Source organism: Centropristis striata, chromosome 22 (assembly GCF_030273125.1).
Source record: "Centropristis striata isolate RG_2023a ecotype Rhode Island chromosome 22, C.striata_1.0, whole genome shotgun sequence".
NCBI lineage: Eukaryota > Metazoa > Chordata > Actinopteri > Perciformes > Serranidae > Centropristis > Centropristis striata.
Window position 1 is genome coordinate 7,442,769 of NC_081538.1, and position 19,759 is coordinate 7,462,527.

The 19,759-nt window shown below is 42.2% G+C and overlaps 1 protein-coding gene and 1 long non-coding RNA gene across 4 annotated transcripts; both read left to right on the forward strand.

Moving 5' to 3' along the window:
* The first annotated feature begins 8,493 nt into the window (after positions 1 to 8,493).
* Positions 8,494 to 9,345, forward strand: LOC131961091 (uncharacterized). The gene is made up of 2 exons (XM_059326363.1): positions 8,494 to 8,648; positions 8,727 to 9,345. Exons 1-2 carry the CDS (start codon positions 8,497 to 8,499, stop codon positions 9,343 to 9,345), a joined length of 771 nt encoding a protein of 256 aa, XP_059182346.1. The 5' UTR covers positions 8,494 to 8,496.
* A 5,350-nt stretch (positions 9,346 to 14,695) lies between these two features.
* On the forward strand, positions 14,696 to 17,637 carry LOC131960818 (uncharacterized). 3 transcript variants are annotated; one of them, XR_009389763.1, is made up of 4 exons: positions 14,696 to 14,739; positions 15,331 to 15,359; positions 15,525 to 16,917; positions 17,014 to 17,637. It is a non-coding gene; the product is annotated as an uncharacterized LOC131960818 (long non-coding RNA). The 3 variants fall into 3 exon arrangements; XR_009389762.1 differs by having other exon boundaries at positions 14,732 to 15,103; XR_009389761.1 differs by having other exon boundaries at positions 14,732 to 15,359.
* Positions 17,638 to 19,759: the final 2,122 nt, after the last annotated feature.

The following is a 19,759-nucleotide window of genomic DNA, read 5'->3' on the forward strand; positions in this document are numbered from 1 at the left end:
AGTTCAGTTGCTGTCTTGCAATTACATTTTTTGTGATATGAATGCCCAAATACTCGACCGTGGTTTTTACTGGGATATTATCTATGAAAGTATCGTCACAATTGTGTATGGGCAATAATTCACATCTAGATACATTGAGTTTCAAGCCTGATGTTATGAAAACTGTTTAACTAGATCAATAGCTTTGACCAACTGTTCTTTGTCTTTCAGGAAAAGGGTTTGTTTCGTCCGCCAGTTGAGAAATTCTTATTTCTCTATTAAATATAAAGATGCCTTTGAAATCTGTATCGTGTACTATATTTAATGACAATCATTCAACAACTAAAATAAATAGAAAAGGTGAGATCGGGCATCCTTGCCTAACACCACGGTTTATATCAAATCTAAGAGAGGTGCTGTGGTTGATAATCACTGAGCTATTAATTCCTTTATAAAACATTTCAATAGTATCTATAAATTGATTTCCAAAACCAAACAGTTTAAGACATTCTCTAAGAAACTTGTGTTCAATGGTGTCGAAAGCTTTGTAAAAGTCTAAAAAAAGAATGAATGCTTTTGAGTGTGCTGAATCTGCATAGTCTAATAAATCCAGAGTAAGTCTGGTATTATTACTTATGTGTCTATCCTTAATGAAGCCTGATTGTGTTTCTGCAACAATATGGGGTAGACACATTTTTAATCTAGTTGCATAAACTAATGCCAGAATCTTGTAATCGATAGTAAGGAGAGTGATAGCTCGCCAGTTTTCTATCAATAAGTTCTTTTTATCTGATTTCGGAATTAGTGATATAACGCCTTGTTTACATAGTTGTAATCATCTCTCCCTGATCTACACATTCACAGTACATACAAAATAAAGCTTCCTGAATTAATATAAAATTCAACTGAAAGCCCATCTATACCTGGGGATTTACCCTTTTTCATTGAGAAAAGAGCAGTCTTTATTTCCTCTCTGGTCAGGTAGAGTCACAAGTTTTTTTCAAGTCCTCATCAATTGTGACTATGTGTTTTTTAATCTTACCAATAAACATTTCACAGGAAGGATTGTTGAATTCTGATTTGTACAAGTTGCTATAAAAGGAAAAAACAGAATCAGATATTAATTTTTGATCCGTACATTTACTACCATTAATATTAAGCATATTTAGTGACTTTCTTTGCCCATTTCTTTTCTCCAAAGCAAAAAAAATAGCTGGAGTTTGTTTCCCCCTCTTCTAGCCACTTGGCTCTAGATCTCACAAATGCACCCTTGGCTAATTCAATGTAAATCTGATCTATTTTTAACTATCTCCTTTACTTCTAACTCCTCTTCAGAAGATAAGTTGGGTTTAGATAAGAGGAAACCAATTCTGCTCAGTAATTCAGCTTCTGTTTTATTTTTGAGGGCTTTTAACTCTTTACCTCTCTTTACAGAAATACTTCTTGTCATGAACTTGAAGTACTCCCATTTTTGTGTATATTCATTGTCCACAATTTCATTAAAAATTACACTGGCTAGATTTTTTATACTGTCATTAAAGCAATTGTCTTTAAGAAGGGCATTATTACATTTCCAGTATCCTCGTAATCTAGTTGTATTCTGTGAGCCCCCTAATTTCAGAGTGACTTTCTTATGATCTGACATTGAAGCAAACGAATGGGAGACATCTTTCACATATTGAAGTGCAGAGGAAGAAACTAAACAAAGATCAATCCTGGATCTAGATGAAAGGTTACTCTTAGACCATGTATAATCCTGTACATCTGGGTTAAAAAAACGCCATGTATCGGTCAGGGAGAGATCTGAGCAAAGTTTAGAAACAATATTGTTGTTCAGAAAAGATTGATACAGATTTGGGGGGAACCTATCTTTTGCATCATCAGGACACTCGTTAAAGTCGCCACCTAAAATTACATAAGAGTTAGGATATTTGTGTGATAGCTCATTTATTTTTGAGGTTATCTGACTATAAAGTACCTTATTGGATGAGTGAGAATTATGCCCATAAATATTACATACTATAAAATTTGAATTATCATGCTTGAAAATTATGAGAATCCATCTACCATCATGTGAAGACACCACATCTAATATTTCCCCTTTAAATTTATGCAAAAATATTGAGACTCCGGCAGAACGGTTAGTACCATGACTACAGTAAATCTTATTTCCCCACTGCCCTTTCCAGAACTTTACATCTGACTCACTTGAATGTGTTTCTGAGTGGGCTCCATATTTTTCAGGGTCATAGTCACTGCTTTCAGGTGGGTGTTCGTGCTCACATCAACTCCAGCGATGGTGCCGTGGACCTGGGTGCCATTCTTCGGTTCGATAGTAACCGTCTCATGGCTGAGGTTCATCAAAAACCTGACGAGTTTCATGATGGTGATGGACTGTAGATAGACAGAAACAGAAGCAGTGCAGACTGTCATTTTTCTTGGAGTACATTAACCAGCTTCTTGTGATTTTTTTCGCCATTGACTAAGAATCAAACAAGAATTGTCAAAGTAATCGTGCCGACACCTTCTCCCATCTTTGTGTTTCGGAAATACGAAGGTGACAACAAATTCTGTCCTTACCGCGTTAGTTAAAACAGATGGCCAGTCTGCAGGGTCTATTGGTGGAGCCTTTACACCTGTGTGCTGTGCTGGAGTGGAGGGCACAGGTTCACTTGTTTCTTCACTGTCAGGTAGTGCTGAGGTAGAGGGGATAGGTGAACATGGATTCATTTCTCCACTGGCAGGTTGTGCTGGAGAGAGAGAGAGAGACAGAGAGAGAGAGAAAGAGAGAGAGAAGGAGGGAGAGAGATGCGATGTTAGTTTGTTAATCCAAAGTAAATTCAGACAGTCTGATGCACACATTAGAGGGGATAGAAGAATGTGGCATTAGTTCATCACTGGCAGGCTGCACTGAATCAGAGGAGATAAGGGAATGTGTAATCTGAGCTGTTTCTCCACTGGCATGCTGCTCTGAGGTAGAGGGGAAAAGTGGATTTATTTCTCCACTGGCAGGTTGTGTGTGGGAGGGAGATGCACTTGGGCCTGCATCACTTGGTGCAAATGAGGTTGCAGCAGTCACATTGGTATTTGCAGAGGATACAGAAAAATACTTCAGAAGTGCATTTAAAAGGGGAGATACGTATATTTGACAAACTGGGCTTTTACATCATATTAATCAAATCGCTGTTGATTGGGAACCCATCATGGCATAAGCATAACAGCAGCTAGAATTACAACCTGCCTTGATCCATATACTGACTTGATCTATATATATGATTATAAGCACAACAGCCAACAAATATAAAATATAAATGCAACTGTAACATTACAAAATGCATAAATCTGAAAACTGGAAAACATATACAATATATTAATATATTTTCTGCCCTCACTAGGACATATACTGTAGCTGATTTCTAGCTAACAGATTCCTAAATAAACATCCAGGAGTCAGCTGGTAAATTCACAATGTTTAGTGAATGTTTTACTGTACTGTAAAAGTACTGTAAAACTGCAAGACAGAAATAAAAAGAAACAAATGTTACATACTTGAAGCACTGAGCACTGTGAAACAACAACACAGAAATAAAACGTTACATGTTTGTAGTGTATTTTGATTTTCTCTTTTACGTAAATAAACACTGAATGATTGACTATTTTACACAACAGAAACACACATTAACAGATGCCGAAATTATCATAGATTAACCGTTACAAAGAACTAACAATTAGCGCAATGCTAACATAACATGGAAAACGCCATTGACCGGCTAACGCGTTAGCATCGCTCCCGTTTTTGAAGTTTTCCAAACAATTATCTAGATTTTCAGCAGACCATCACAAGTAAGTATAACAAGAAAACGTGAGGATTACTAACAGACATATGCTTGTCAAAGTTCAACAGAGAAAAAATGACGTTTCCTTGGCAACTGACAACTGACAAACTGACAAACTATGCTATGCTAAGTGCTGTAAGTAAATGAAACTGACGTTGCGTTTTGACCATTTTAAAATAACTATTTACCAAGAAAGGTGAGCACAAACTTTTTTAATAAAATCTGTGCAAATTGGCCTAATTACAAAATTGAGTTGTTGTCAATGGAAAACAGGTCATAGCTAGATCACAATACGTGCCTTATTGAGTTATTTTTTATTTTATTCTCTATTTTTTATTCTCCTTTAGTGGACTTTTTGGCTCTCTGCACAAAAGAGCAGCTGCTAAAAATAGCACAACATTATGGCCTTGACGTTGGTGACAAACGTATGAAAGACAGAGTGAAACTTGTCTTGAAGGCCAGTTTATTTGAGAAAAAAAGAAAAGGGGGGATTTGTCAGAAGTCCCTTCAGCTGTTTTCACAGTGTGTGTTATGTGTTGTCTCTGCCTGTTGCGGCAAAATAGGTTTAATGTTTAAACAGCAGAGAAAGTTGCTTTAGATGCACAGAGCTTCAGATGCATAGAGAGTATGTTTGAATTTAGTCCATTCATTATATTGGTCTGGATGTCAGCAAAATGCAGCTGTTTTAAATGCAGTCTATTTAACCCCATTGGTCAAAGTTATTTTATAATAGATTCTTGAAAAGGCTAAAAGCACTTTTTCAAATGGATATTTGACTCACAATCTACCTGAATTTATTTACTTGCAATTTATTCTCCAAGAGTAATTCAGTTATTTTCAGTGTACTGAGATATTTTGTGCTTTATTCGGTTTCATTTATCACAGTTGGGCCATGTGTCCTTTTACAGTATTCTAATTGCACTGGAAGCCTTTCTGTCTACACAGGTTCAGGAGACATGGCTGCTCCAGACAGAGAAAAGGACTTGGACGTCCTCCTGCTCATCATTTCCCCATCAACGATCTGCGCAGAAAAATGGTGAGGATTTTCTGTTGGTGTCAGATTATACAGGTAAGATGACTATAAACACAGTCCGGGTAATAACCAGTAGTAGTTCTGTGAGTAGAGCCGTAGTGTGTATCTGTCTTTTAACAAGTCTTTCGCGGACCTCCAGGATAAAAATGGCGATTGCCGTCCGAGAGAAGCTTGCTAACTAAACGAGGGGACAGACTGCCCAATACTTTTCCGTGTGAGCTGAGATATTTATGTTTGGAGATAAACCGTGTGTGATACGGTTACATGGAGGTATTTTTACAGCACTGTAGTGTCGTGGTGCACCCGTAAAAGCAGGCTAATGTTGACCTAAAGTCAAAAGTGAAGCTAATCGTTGCTAGCATGCTAATGTCTCAGTGCGTTTCTCTGCCATACCTGTAGAGTTACTGATGAAGAAAAAGGTGTTTTAAGACATGGTGTTTTTGGCACAAAAAAAACGTTTTTCACAATTCAGCTACTGGTGCACAGTATAAATAAATAAATAAATACATTACTGTTAGTATGGTGACATGATTTGCTTATTCTCATATTATTATTACATTACTGTTAGTATGGTGATATGATTTGATTATTGTCACATTATTATTAGGTTACTGTGACATGATTTAAGATGTATTCTTTGATGAGTTGTGTGCTTCAAGCACATTTGTTGTTGTCATTATTAATCTTGTTTGTGAATGTCTTAATAGATTACATGGATTACCGACTACCCTTTGAGCAGCACCCTGAGTCAAGTGAGCAGTCCCAGGAGGCCCGTGTTGTGGCAGCCAAAGCCAAGTGTTAAAATAATTGATTATTTTCTATATTGGTAAATGATTTTATGCTTGATTTCTGCTTCTCTGTTTGACTCCCTGGTGTCTGTCCCTGTTCTCTGTCTCTGTGTGTGATGCAGGTCACTATCAAAGGTCAAACCTTGAGTGTAATATCTCTCTCTATGCATTTATATTAAATTAGGCAATATGATTTTGATACAATGATTATGTTTGTGTGTTAATGTTATAACATATATTTCATTGTCTGTTTCATATTTTTTTAGACTTTTAGAATCTATGTGAGACAGTGAAAATCCTTTGGCTCTGTTAGACGGATGACAGATTATCAATTTTCAAGGTTTCCTCATGCAATTTTTCTAACAATACTGTTAGAAAAATAGCTTGAGGAAACCTTGAAAATGTAATAATCTGACTCCAACACCAAAATCCTCACCTACTTTCTCTGCGCAGATCGTTGATGAGGAATGATGAGCAGGAGACATCCAAGTTCTCAATTTAACATAATTTTATTACAATACGTCAAGAAATGTGCAATACAGAGATCTCCGGTTTCACTCTCCATGTCCCTGATACACACAGACGGGTTTCAGTTCGTGAAGTCTGAACCCCGTCCTTTCCCTCGAACCCATTATTTATCCTAACAATTGTTTACTAAACATGATGGTAGATTTCTTCCAGGAAGTTCCGCCTTCTTGATCCGTTGATCCGTTAATCAATACAGGAAACATCATGTCACCGGGCAATAATCATTTCTGCCCTTCACAGTGTTCTGACCTGCTATCAAAACTTGTTAGGACAAACATTCTGCCTTGTTATGTCTTACAGAGATATAACAGGAGCCAAAGGTTTTTCACTGACTTACATGGATTCTAAAGTCTAAAAAATATGAAATACAATATATTCTTTGTGATTATAGAACCTTAATCAGTTTAAGCAAATGGAATATATGTAATCAAAGTAATCACAGTTTCTAAACCAACATTAACACACAAACATAATCATTGTATCAAAATCATATTGCCTGATTAATATATAAATGCATAGAGAGAGAGAGAACCTCTCCAAGGTTTAGTGAATTACGCATACATAGTGACCTTTGATAGTGACCTGCGTCACGCACAGAGACAGACAACAGGGACAGACAACAGGGACAGACAACAGAGACAGACACAAAAAGAAGCAGCAATCAAATCATTTTAACAGGTAGAATAATCAAATTATTTTAACAATACCAAACAAAGTGTGACTCGTGCACATTCCTGTCGAACTGATGTTGTTTTAAATAATGTTTTAAATGAGCAGATCACCAAGAAGTTGGCCGGGAAGGCAGCTGGCTCGGCAGGCTGGTGCACCAATGTGGGGAACAAGCGTGGTGTCGGTGCCGACGGTGGAGGAAGGCAGGTGGCTGGAGAGGATGGCTGCTGGGTTGATGCAGCGATACAGGGCAGCTGGAGTGGTCCCTCCAAAGGTGCTCTATGTGGACCGTGACTGCTGCTCAGCCCAGGGGAGAGCTGCGGTGAAATGCCTGTTCAGCCAGTGGAAGTACCTGAGCGTCCACCTGGACATTTGGCATTTCATGCGGCGGTTCTCCATGGGCGTGACGACAGAGAGCCATCCTCTCTACGCGCCCTTCATGAGGCACCTGTCACACGCCATCTTCGAGTGGAGCCGGGAGGACCTGGACCAGCTGAAGAGGGCCAAGGAGGCAGAGGAGCCAGGATCGTGGAAGAGGGTCTCCATCAAGGAGCTGGCACGGCACTGTCGCCGCCGCACGCCTGGGGTGCAGAAGACCATGTTGGCTATTGAGGAGACCCTTTCCCAGTACTGGGAGGCAAAAGAGACAATGGGCATACGTCTCATAGACCCAGCCAGGATGCAGCACGTGTGGGACACACAGCAGAAACATGTAAGCTGCATCCAGGACCCCCCTTTGGTGACACTGTACACCCAGACGGGCCAGATTACCAAGGGGGGGGGGGGGGGGTGGTCTTGCCCATCTTCCGCTGCGCCTGGGGCACGACCTCCTTGGAGTCCTTCCACCTCCACCTGAACCGGTTCATCCCTGGTAAGTGTTTCCTGTGAGTGTGTACATATAGTTGCGTGTCTGTAAATGTTTGTGTGGCAGCAGACATTAATGGTTACTGAAGGCTTATGGGTAGGGCAGTTCTTACAGCAGAGTGCTTTCTGTCTCCTCATCCTGCTGCAGGGACCAGTGCCTGTGCTGCATACTACGACCTGTACCTCCTCGAGGGTATGACTCAGTCGAACGAGGACAGGGGACGTGAGGCAGTTAGGACGGCAGCCAAGAATGTGCGCTGCTACAGCCTGTGTCAGCAGCAACGCCTCGACCAGCTGACTCAAAAGTACTATGTGGTCACGCTGGTTGAAAGCTTCTCCCAGCCCATGGAGTACACTGGTAAGCTTTCTTTAGCACAGCGTACGCTCTGAAACGCACCCTCTGTCTTTGCCTATATTTTATTATATCTTATATTTATATATATCTATATATCTATTATATCTATATTTGCCTATTGCGCAGCAAGGCGCAGGAGATTGTGGCCCTCTGGCAGGAGATTTTGCCATCTGACAGGGCACCCGTTAACTTCCCCGCCTGGCACCGGGACGAGCAACCAACGGGGAAGTTCAAACGGCCCTATGATAAAACTTCTGCCACTGTGGGAGTCGACAGCCTGAGGCGGTGAGCCACAAACACTGTCGATCTTATGTGGATCACAATATTTACCTGGCTGTTTTAGCAGTGTTAATGATCAAATGATTTGTCTCCTGTCAGGTTTGCATACAGCCACAACAGTGGCCCCGCCCAGAGGCCCAGCCCCAGCCGGCTGGTGGAGGCTATATGCCTCAGGCTGTGCCAGGCTCACCTGGAGGGGAACAGGGCATTCTCCATGACTACACAGTCATCAGGCAGAATGTTCTCACGGACAACTTCCTGATGGAAACCACTGGACTTCAATTGTACTCTGTAAACCAGCGGGTCCTGACTCAGTGGTGAGGACTGATTTCCTCCTGGGGATCACACTGAAGCCTGCTTGTTACAGGTCCAACATCCATGTCTGTCATCCACAGGTACCATCAGAGGGGGAAGCAGCTGGAGCTGACTTTGCTTAAACAGATCACAGCTGCCACGATCATGCCCATGGAGGCCCCAGACCAGCTGCACCCACCCGGGCAGCTGCTGGAGGCTGCACTGAAGCCTCCTGTCCGACCCCTGGTCTACAAGGACCCTGAGGACACAGCAGGTCAGGGCATCAGGCCACAGAGCCAGGGGACCGGCCGCCCCTACCTCCATCTGCCTCAGCCACCATCTGCACCAGCAGCACCTCCACCATCAGCACCATCACCAGCAACACCATCAGCAGTCCTCCTCCTCCTCTCACTCCTCACTACTACATCGTTGCCCCTCCACCCCTACCTGTCCCACCCCTACGGTTCATTCTTCCCTCCATTCAGCCCACCCCTGTTTCGACCCGTTTCTGTTCCTGTTTGTTTGCCACCACCATCTCAGCCCGTCTATGTCCCCCCCATCACGGCTCGGAGACGGGAACAGAAGGAGAAGGAGAGGAGAGAGGCAGAGAGACAGGGACTGCCAATAAAGAACAGGCCAAACTTCACTGTTAGGTGCAGCCACTGCGGCCTCCCTAGCAACATTATTTACAATCATGGTCGCAAAAAGGACAGAAGCTAGGTCTGTCCTGTGAGGGAGAGTGGCCTGACAGCAGAGCAGTGACTGCAGAACATGAAAACAGGTGGAGGAGGCCCACCTGAAAACCCTTTGAAGTAGGACCCTTTTGCTGAAAGGGTTAAAGGTTCAAAGGTTGGGGCATGGGTGGGGACTTAGGTGTGTAGAGTAGTGGGGGCTTGTGTGGGGGGAGGGCTGAGGTGTGAAACTGGGCAGGTAAGGGGACAAAGGGAGACTTGTGATTGGCTCAGAGCGTGGCACTCTTCCACAATATAAAGTGAAAGGCCAAAGCTTTCAGTCAGTGCAAACTTTGAGACCGTCATGACGAGCCAGGAGAGAGAGCCCATGATGTCTACGGAAGAAGGAAAGACAACCGAAAAGGTAAAATATTATCTAATTTAAAGGTCATGCAACTTAATGTCTCTGGACAACATTCACCTCATTTTTTTAATGTGTGCCTGTGCAGACTCCCAGTCCCAGCCGGAGGGAGCGCTGGGCCGCTGAGGCCATGGCCTGCAGCTCTGGAGACAGTCCTGTGGGGTCTCTACAGGGAGAGAAGGTATAACTTTTATTCACTGAAGCAACTTTACTAATTTGTAAGTTCAGTAACTCATCAAACTTGTGTGTGCGTGCAGAGTCCTGAGAAGAAAGGAGGCAAGAAGAAGGGGAAGAAGAGGGTTGTGTTCCCTTCCTCCTCTGACTCAGAGGGGCCTTCACACAGAAGAGAGAAGGTAAACTGTAACTTGTTTTTGTATACCTGCATTTCAGTGCTCCATTCACTGAAGCAGCCTGACCTTTTCATTTACATCTGTGTGCTTGTGCAGACTCCCAGTCCCACCACCAGCCAGAGGGAGCGTTGGGCCGCTCAGGACATGGCTGGAGAAGAGGAGGACACAGTGTCTCTCTCTGAGTGGTCTGGCAGAAGCAATACACAATGGGTAGGCTGCTGTCCTGTTCACTGTTACTCAGTCACCTTTAACTCATCATACTTACACTGTAACATGTGTGTGTGTGTGTGTGTGTGCAGAGTCCTGAGAGGAAAGAAGAAGAAGAAGAAGGCAAGAAGAGGGTTGTGTTCCCTTCCTCCTCTGACGCGGAGGGCGGGCCTTTACAGAGACGAGAGAAGGTAAACTTGTAAACAGTAACTTGTTTTTGAAAACCTGCATTTAACTGCTACTCTATTCACTGAAGCAGCATGACCTTTTCATTTATATCTGTGTGCCTGTGCAGACTCCCAGTCCCACCACCAGCCAGAGATGTGCTGCCGCTCCCCAAAAAAGAAGGGCAAAAGGTGAGTGGTTTTATTTCCATTGCTCTGCTGCAGCTCAGTGTCAACTCTCATTCATCCCCTCATCTGATGCACAGCTGACAAACAGCCACTGTTCTGTTTACACCTGTACTTTTGTGTTCATGCAGACAAAGCGCAGCGTCCCAGCACCGCGAGGCGGGTGGTGGCCTACCCTCCTGTACCTCAGGGAGAAACCGTACCGAAGTCGACGGCGTACAGGAGGAAGAAGAGGGCTGAGGCAGTGGCTGAGAGCGAGAAAAAGGGTAAGAAGATTGAAAAAATGCGTAAACCACCCAAGTCTTACCCCTGCTCAAAGTGTGGCCAGCCCAAAAGAAGGGAATTTGGCCACACAACTTACAAGGGCCAAAGCTTTTGTGCCACTGCCTCAGGCCGCTCTGTGGAGGACTTCCTCGAGGAGATGAGGAGGAGAGATGGTAGGAAGGTGCCACGGACCACCAGATGGAGGCAAAGGAAGAAGGCCGAGGCGGAGGCAGAGGCAAGGAGGAAGGGCTGGCCCTTCCATGAAAGGAAGGGCTACACCTGCCAGCAGTGTGGGAAGCCTAAAACTTTGGAGTATGGCCACACTTCCCGAAATGGGAAGAGGTTCTGCTCCATCACCAATGCTGGCAAGACACCGGAGCAGTGGCTGGCAGAGCAGAGGAGTGGCCCCGCTGAGTAGAACGGTGTGTGTGTGTGTGTGTGTGTGTGTGTTTGTTGTTATTTTGGGATCTTTACTAATTACATAATGTTTTTTCTCCAAAGGTTGGAACACAAGCAGCAGCAGCTCAGAGGAGGAGGCCACCACCTCTCTTCCCCAGCCTGCCGCTTCTTGTCCCCTCTGTGGTGGTCCTGCAGGTCACATGGGTCACTTCACCTACAAAGGGAATCACTTCTGTGAGACGGTGGCCGCAGGAGTGTCTCTAAAGGACTGGATGAAGACCTGCTTCCCTAGGACCACCATCTGGAGGCTGGAGAAGAAGTGGAAGGCCATGCAGGAAGGTCCTCTGCCGCCACGTAAACAGAGGACCTGTCACCTGTGTCGCCAACACATGGTGAAAGCCACTGGCCACAGCATCTTCAGGACGACAAGGGAGACATTTTGTGCCTCGCACGACCCAGAGAAGAGGACTGTGGAGCAGTGGTTGACGGAGAAGAGAGGTGGCATCACCACAGAGGAATTTAATAAGACCTCCTGGGCACGCAGGTGTGATCGTAAAAATCACAACAAAACCTAATAGCACAGATTGTTGTTGTTTTTAATTTTTTGTTAATTGTACATATTGTTTGTTTTTCATTTTTTTAATATTGTTAATTGTACAGATTCTGTTTGTTTTTCATTTTTTATAGTGTTAATTATACATATTCTGTTTATTTTTCGTTTTTTATATTGTTAATTGTACAGATTCTGTTTGTTTTTCATTTTTTATAATGTTAATTGTACAGATTCTGTTTATTTTTCGTTATTTATATTGTTAATTGTACAGATTCTGTTTATTTTTCATTTTTTATAATGTTAATTGTACAGATTCTGTTTATTTTTCGTTATTTATATTGTTAATTGTACAGATTCTGTTTATTTTTCGTTATTTATATTGTTAATTGTACAGATTCTGTTTATTTTTCATTTTTTATAGTGTTAATTGTACAGATTCTGTTTATATTTCGTTTTTTATATTGTTAATTGTACAGATTCTCTTTATTTTTCTTTTTTATATTGTTAATTGTACAGGTTATCATTGGTTGCCATGCTGTTGCTGTGTTTTTTTTAAAATAATAAATGTTTTTAAACTTTATCTATTTAGTTATTCATTTTTCTCAGTTATTATAGCAGATATCAAAATCAAATCAAAATTACTTTATTTATCCCAGAATTCAGTTAGTCTGGTGGAATCTCAGATATGGTACAATAGTTGGAGCTTACCTTTGCAAAAAAAATGTGTGAAAAATGACATTTAGAAAAGTGTACAAGTATAGTAGATAAGCTGTTATAGCCTGTTTCTGCTCATTGTATGATGACAAGTTGTCTTCTCTGCTTATATTATGTAAACTGAGAAGCCCGGCCACGGAGCAGACAGACACTTCTGTCACGGTGCGGCATCGCGGACACGATGAGAGGGGTAGAAACTGATTATAAATCGCCCCAGAAGGTACCAAACATCAGCATTCAGAGGTCTGTGTTCTGTGCTGTCAACACTGCATGTAAAGAGGCACTAGGACTCGATCTGACCCACTCTGATCAACTTTATGTCCGTGTTTTATGTCCACTGAGGAACTTGAGTGGGCTTATGGGAAATGTATTGTATGTACTGTCCCTGATCTGTTTTTCCCGTTCTAAAACCTTTATTCACGTGATTTTTACTAGGATATAAACTGCAACGCCTTCTCTTTTTATAGACTTTATTGATAATGTGAATGAAGAAAGTCGCTATTTATGTTGATATAATGTAGTTATCGCTTCACTCACTTCCGTATTTCTCTCCATCTCAACAGCAGCGGAGCCAATCACACTAGCCAACATTTTGGCAGCCAATAGGAGCGCCGGATTTGTTCCAACGTCAGAGGACAGACAGCCAATCAGATGGCTCAATTTTTGGATTTGTTCCGTCTCTCTCTCTCTCTCTCTCTCTCTCTCTCGTCAGATTGCTGTCTGACCTGAGAGCATCGAGTTTCCTCTTGAAATATCCATTATATTTTAAAATAAATGAGACAAGAATAACACAGTTTGGAAGTTTGTTTATTTACTGATATAACTGTTAACGCGTTCGGTAGCAGTTTGTGTTTTTTCTTTTTGAAACTGTAACATAGATAACTGAGTTTTTGTGAAAAAGAAATTGTTATTTTATTAAACTATCGTTTCGGTGTCGCTAACTCACTAATTTTACTTTTTTCTTTCTTTTTTTTTTTTTACCTTTTTTTTATTAACTATGAGCGAATAACTAAGCAAAATTCACAAGTTCATAATAAGTCTCAATGAAGTCTGAAAGCCGTCTCACTGACTTAACGATGTGCCCCTTGTGTAATTTTTTTCTGATTATTTATAATTCATTATCCAACTTTTGACACGTAAACTGAATCACTAGTTAAAATAACATCCCATGAAACAGTCAATACCTAACAGGTCAAATCTTCTAAATAAAAAAGTTAACCACAAAATATATCAGCAGTTAATTATTCTTGCTTAACATGTCTTCAGACAGTTTCAAGCTTGATGTTTACATGTGTACGTACAAGAGTGCGCTGGTTATGAGACTTCAAAGACTAAATATGGTTAATGGAGTAGTAATGTGTGCTTCGGCTAGTCAAAACACTGTAAAATGTATCTGTTTTTTTTTTTTTTTCTTTCTTTCGGCTCCCTGGGTGCGTCTGTCCTTGCGGTGAGCTGGGATCGAACCGGCAACTTTTTACTCCGTGGGAGCAAACCCCCCCTAAAATGTATCTGTTTTTTTTAATCACAAATTAAGACAACATTTCAATTAATGTCTGTAGGGGTAAGAAACAATCAAATTATAAACATTCACTGTCTGAGGATCAAGATCTCCGTGGTTGACTTTCGGCTACCTGGGTGCATATGTCCTTGGGGTGAGCTGGGATCGAACCGAAAAACTTTTACTCCGCAGGAGCAAACCCCCCCTAAAATGTATCTGTTTTTTTGTTTTGTTTTTTATCACAATTTAAGTAAACATTTCAATTAATGTCTGTAGAGATAACAAAACAACCAAATATAAACATTCACTGTGTGAGGATCAAGATCTCCGTGGTTGACTTTCGGCTCCCTGGGTGCGTCTGTCCTTGGGGTGATCTGGGATCGAACTGCCAAACTTTTACTCCGCGGGAGCAAAATCCCCCATTTCTCGTTCCGATTGTTCCAATTGTAGCGACCAATCACGCTGTCCAACGTTTTGGCGTCCAATCAGAGGGCCGTACTTGTTCCGTCCGACTATAGCGACCAATCACACTGTCCAACTTTTGGCGTCCAATCAGAGGGCCGCATTTGTTCCGATTGTTCCAATTGTAGCGACCAATCAGATGCATGCATTTGTTACAACTTCTATGTATGTCCCGCCTCCTGCCCGCTAACCAGAGAGCTCAGTGATTTGGATCAGCGACAGCTTGTAAGAACTGTTTAACTTTATTTTAATAAAATATGAGCGAATTTTTACTGATGGAGTTAACTGTCATTGCTCCAACTAGACATCTTATAATTGGTCGTCTGTTCATATAGACGGCTGCATTCAGAGAGCCGGCGGCGGCTGATGGACCATAAACGGGTCCCTGAATGTGTTCGCCGTGTTTTCTCGGTCTTAAAATGTCAAACTTTATTACTTACAGATGGAATAAACTCTTCATATGCTATTAATCATTGCTCCAGCTATTCATTTAACTTTTAGGCCGTTTAGGGCTGTATTTAGCGAGCTGGCGACGGTGAATTAGTCAGGTACTTGAACGCAACGGCCGCCGTGTTTTATCGTTCTTAAGGTAAAGCTTTATCTTTTAACACGTGAAAATGATCTTGTATATACTAATAGTCGTTGTTCTAGCTAACCATCAATCTTTTAGGCCGTTTCGACCGCAGTATCAGCTGGAAGGGTCACTTGTCACTGAAGTGTAAAGCACTGTATAATAAGCTATTGTCAGAGAATCCAAATGAAATTTAAGCAGAAAGTATGGCATGTGTCCTGACTGTGTTCTCTGTTATATTATAGATTTTTTTTCAACTGTTCAACCAAGCAACGTAAGTACCATATTGTAATTTATTCACGTTTATTAGCATTTACCATTCTTACTCATTATGTTTAAGTAAGCATGTCTGAAAAGTGCTACCCAAATAAAATATATTATTATTATCATTAGTTACTAGTAGTATGTACTTGTGCTGAAGTTCATTTTCTATTTTTAGATGGATCATCCAAAATTCAGAAGAGCTCCAAATGAAGGAGCCCCTGGCCGTTGGCCCTTGACGGGCGGCAGGTGAGGTCCCATTGAGGGCCAAAAAGCCTGAGGAGGAGGATGCTGAGGCATGGGACCATGTCTGCCACAAGGGTGGTGACACCATCAACGCCACCCTGGTCCTGCTGGTGGAAGGTCCAGTTTGGAGGGTACCAGGGTAAAACCTTCCACTGGCTCCTGGAGAACGACGTGGGCCATGCAGTCATCCTGGTCTCCTCCCACCAGAAGGAGCAAGAGAGGACAGGGTCTTAGTCCACCCCTCATGGCCAACAAGGTAGAGTCTACTTGGTGGAGGCAGTCAGGTTCCACCGGGTGTTTGAGGAGGCGCAGGTGAAGTCCCTCCAGCCCGGACAGGAGAGACAGGCCCTTGTTGGCTTTGGGGACTTCAAACAGGAGACCCTGCAGAGCCTGTACCAGTCTGAGGACCCCAAACATATCCGGTAAAGATGAGAATATAGATACTGTGGTGACCATTGATGATGAGGGAGTTTGATAAATGGACTAATTTGTCTGATTTGTACAGCTCTGTCCACTACCTGAGGAGGACGGCGCCGGCTCCTGGCACACAGATGGAGAACGCTGTCTCTGTCTGTACGTTCAGGGCAGGGACAGACAGAGAGTACTAACACAGAAAATGTCATTCTTTAAAGGCGATAAACATTGTATTTCTCTCAGCCTTAGATGTACAGGCCCCTCTCTTGCTCCCAGAGCATCCAACTCCTTCCACCTCCTCCCGGACTCCAGCAGCAGCAGCAGCCTCCAGGCCACTACCGCCGCTGCCAGCAGCAGGAGACGCAGCAGCATCCCAGACGCCGCCGCCTGAGGAAGGACATCAGGAGGAGTCCGAGCCAGCCTTCCTCCCTCCGCTTCCACCTGCTGGCAGTGCAGCAGTGAGGCTTTCATACATTCAAGGCCTCAGATTACACGCCCTCCCTTGCACATGAAGTAATTTCAGTTCCTCAGATAATGAAATATGTTCGTGTCGTTGTCTTTCCAGCTGCTGCCTCAGTCCTGACTGGCAGCTCTCAGCAGGAGTGGATCAGCCTGGTGCTGTTTTCCAGGGACAGCCGGAGAGGTCTCAGGATCTCCTCGACACCTTAGATGGACCAGCAGGTCACAACATCCTGGACGTCCCGTTGCTCGACGCTCTCCGCATCCAGGACATATGGAGTACGCAGAGGCACCACCTCAGCTGCACCCAGGACCCACCAGGGGTGAAGCTGTACACCCAGACTGGCAGGCTGACAAAGGGCGGCGTCAGCCTGCCTGTTTATCGCTGGCGAGGGGCTCCACTTCGTTGGAGTCCTTCCACCTCCACCTCTACCTCAACCGGTTCATCCCAGGTACTTGCATGTGTCTGTTTGTGAGAAAATATTCTACAGTATTCACATTTTGTACAAACATATATTTATTTTTGAATGATGTTCCTACCTCCCCAGGGACTCGAGCCAATGGGAAACACTTCCAGGCGTTCCTGGTCGATGGACTGGTGAGGTGGAACGAGGACCGTGCAGCGGCAGCAGCTGAACCCCTAGATGCAGCTGGTGGTGCCTCTGCACTCCTGCAGTGGCCACCTCAAGCACGTCCTTAATCAGAAGAGCCAAAGGGTGACTTCTACCAGTTATATATTAATATTAGTTGTTAGAGCCATTTTGTACATTGTAGAGATGCTGATAAATAATTCAGATTTGTATTTCATAAGTTTATAGTTCTTTATTGAGGTTGTAGGAATGCCTATTGGTTCATAGGAATTGCACTTTTATTATTGGCTGAGATGTGTGTAACGTCATAATTGCTTACTTTGTTGTAATTAGGATTATGGAGACGAGGACAGCACACTAGTTTTTGACCGTGCTTATAATTATTATTATTTTTGGATTGCTGCAGTTTATTGTTTGTAATGCTCAAACGAAAGGTTTTCAATAAACCATAAGAAAGAAACTGTGGGATTTTTTTCGGCTTAAGACACGCGTCAACTACATCCTCACGCTCCATAATTGAAGTGTGCGTTTTAAGTAAAACTAGACGGAGCCACACTAACATTAGTGTTGTCCTAAAAAAAAACTCTGAGGTAATAAATCAAGTGAGAGGTGTTCTCATTTTGTCTTGAAATGGATGGACACATTGGAATTTTTGGTACAATGCAGCTTACGGCACTTCCTGGTCTGCCTCCCTGCTCAGACCCGCAGGTTGCTGCCTGTTTGACACATGGGGCCCTTCAGTAGGAGCCAGCCAACCTTGCTAACCATTTACAAAACCAGCCGGCAACTTATGAGTTGGTTCAACCACAGCAATGTATTTTGACCCTTGAAACGATACCAAATGTAAGGTAGTGCTTGTAGTTGTTAAAAATGAATACTAAATGGAAAAAAAAATGTGTGAGCAAAAGCAGGAAGTGGGTAATGATCCGTTGTTTACTGATCAAAGATTGCATGAATTATCAGAGATCCGTAGTTACAAAACCAGCCAACAACAGCAGCCATGTAACAATACTGGCTACATTGATTACTTACAAGTCAGTTGATATATGGCATGAATGATGCCTAGTGCCTACTATCACCCAAATATAGCTTCAGAAATAAACACTCAATGAGTCTCATGCTCTACCGACTGAACTTTCCTCGATGTCTTCAACCTGCAGGCTTCAGCAGTGAATGTTCTGTTGGTAGAGTTAAAAGGTAGATAATTTAAATGTTTAACCAACCATGTTGTCCATCACTCAGTAAGATGAGACTGTAGAATGTGTGAGGGAGCTGGATAAACAAACCCTGTACCTATCCCTTAGGTAAAGTGGAGACGGTGTGGTAGCAATCCATTTCTCTCCATTAGCTGACTGTGGAGAACATCGTGGGGAGGACAGATAGAGGCCGAGGGCTGAAGACATGGGTCAACTGTGATTGATAGCAGACAGGCTTCACTGAATGGAAAGGTTTGGACATCCTGCAGATCATAGCCAAAAATAGCTGCATATATCACTCACAATAAATAATGATAGAAAGCTTGTGGTTATGCTAAAAAGATACAGAATAACCCCAGATACCAAATATCAGAAAGTACATTTACCTCAGTGACATCTGCCCTCTGTAGACAGGAACAAAAGGCATCAGGGTAATGAAGAAGGGTGTTCTCTGTTCACAAAACATTAAGCATAAAACATTAAGTGCCATCTGAGCCATTGTCACTGTGTAACTGGACCGGAAATGCTGGATGATGAACTGTCACATCCTACATCTAGAACTCAGTGTCAAGATAATATTAAAACATTTGAGGTAACTCTGTGTACTTGTGTTTGGTTTCTATGCTCCGATCAAGCTAGTTGTCATAGAATCTTAGTAAGTACTTAATTATTTTTTTTTTTTGATGAATTTGTTGTAGAGGTTACTAAATTGCATGCAAGTTTATTCAATGTGATCTTCAGAAAAACATACATGCATACATGTACTAACATACTGTAATCAATGCAGTTTAAAACACAGCAACACATCAAACTAATAAAATGCACAAGTATTCAATCAGCAAGGACCAAAAAAATTAATATATAATAATAAATCAGAATCTGCTTCACCAACTTTAATTCAACCCTTAAGGCAATAAAAAACGTAAACTCAGAGTTGAGAGGCTACATAAGAACATATTTCAGAATATAATATGAGGAATAAATACTAAGATAATAAAAGCAAAATCATAACTTAATGTATGTATTTTATCTCAGACATTACATGCTAGAAAATGGTATTTTGGGTTCTACAGTATTTAAAATTCATTGTAGGCTAAGTAACTAAACAAGACATAAGACTAAGACATATACATAAGAATATTATAGTAACACCATGGAAGGCTGTTCCAGTGTGGACAGTTTGGGTAGTAATCTTACTGTTGCCTTCTTATTCTGTGATTAAATGCAACTCCTTAGACATTATAAATGTATAGATACACATGAAATATGACCAAAAAAGTGCATAATATCATACTGTCCACTGACAACAGGACACATGTTGTAGCAGTCAACAATACAAGTGTATCCAAGTGCCATCTTGTGGTGAATTTGTGTAAAATCAGCACGTACTGCTCTTAATGCTCCACTGTTGACTTGATAGTGTATACTGACTAACATATTCCTTTATGAGTGTGTTCTGTCCACAGCGTACATGCAGAAGCATATGATAACACCATTTCATTTATCAA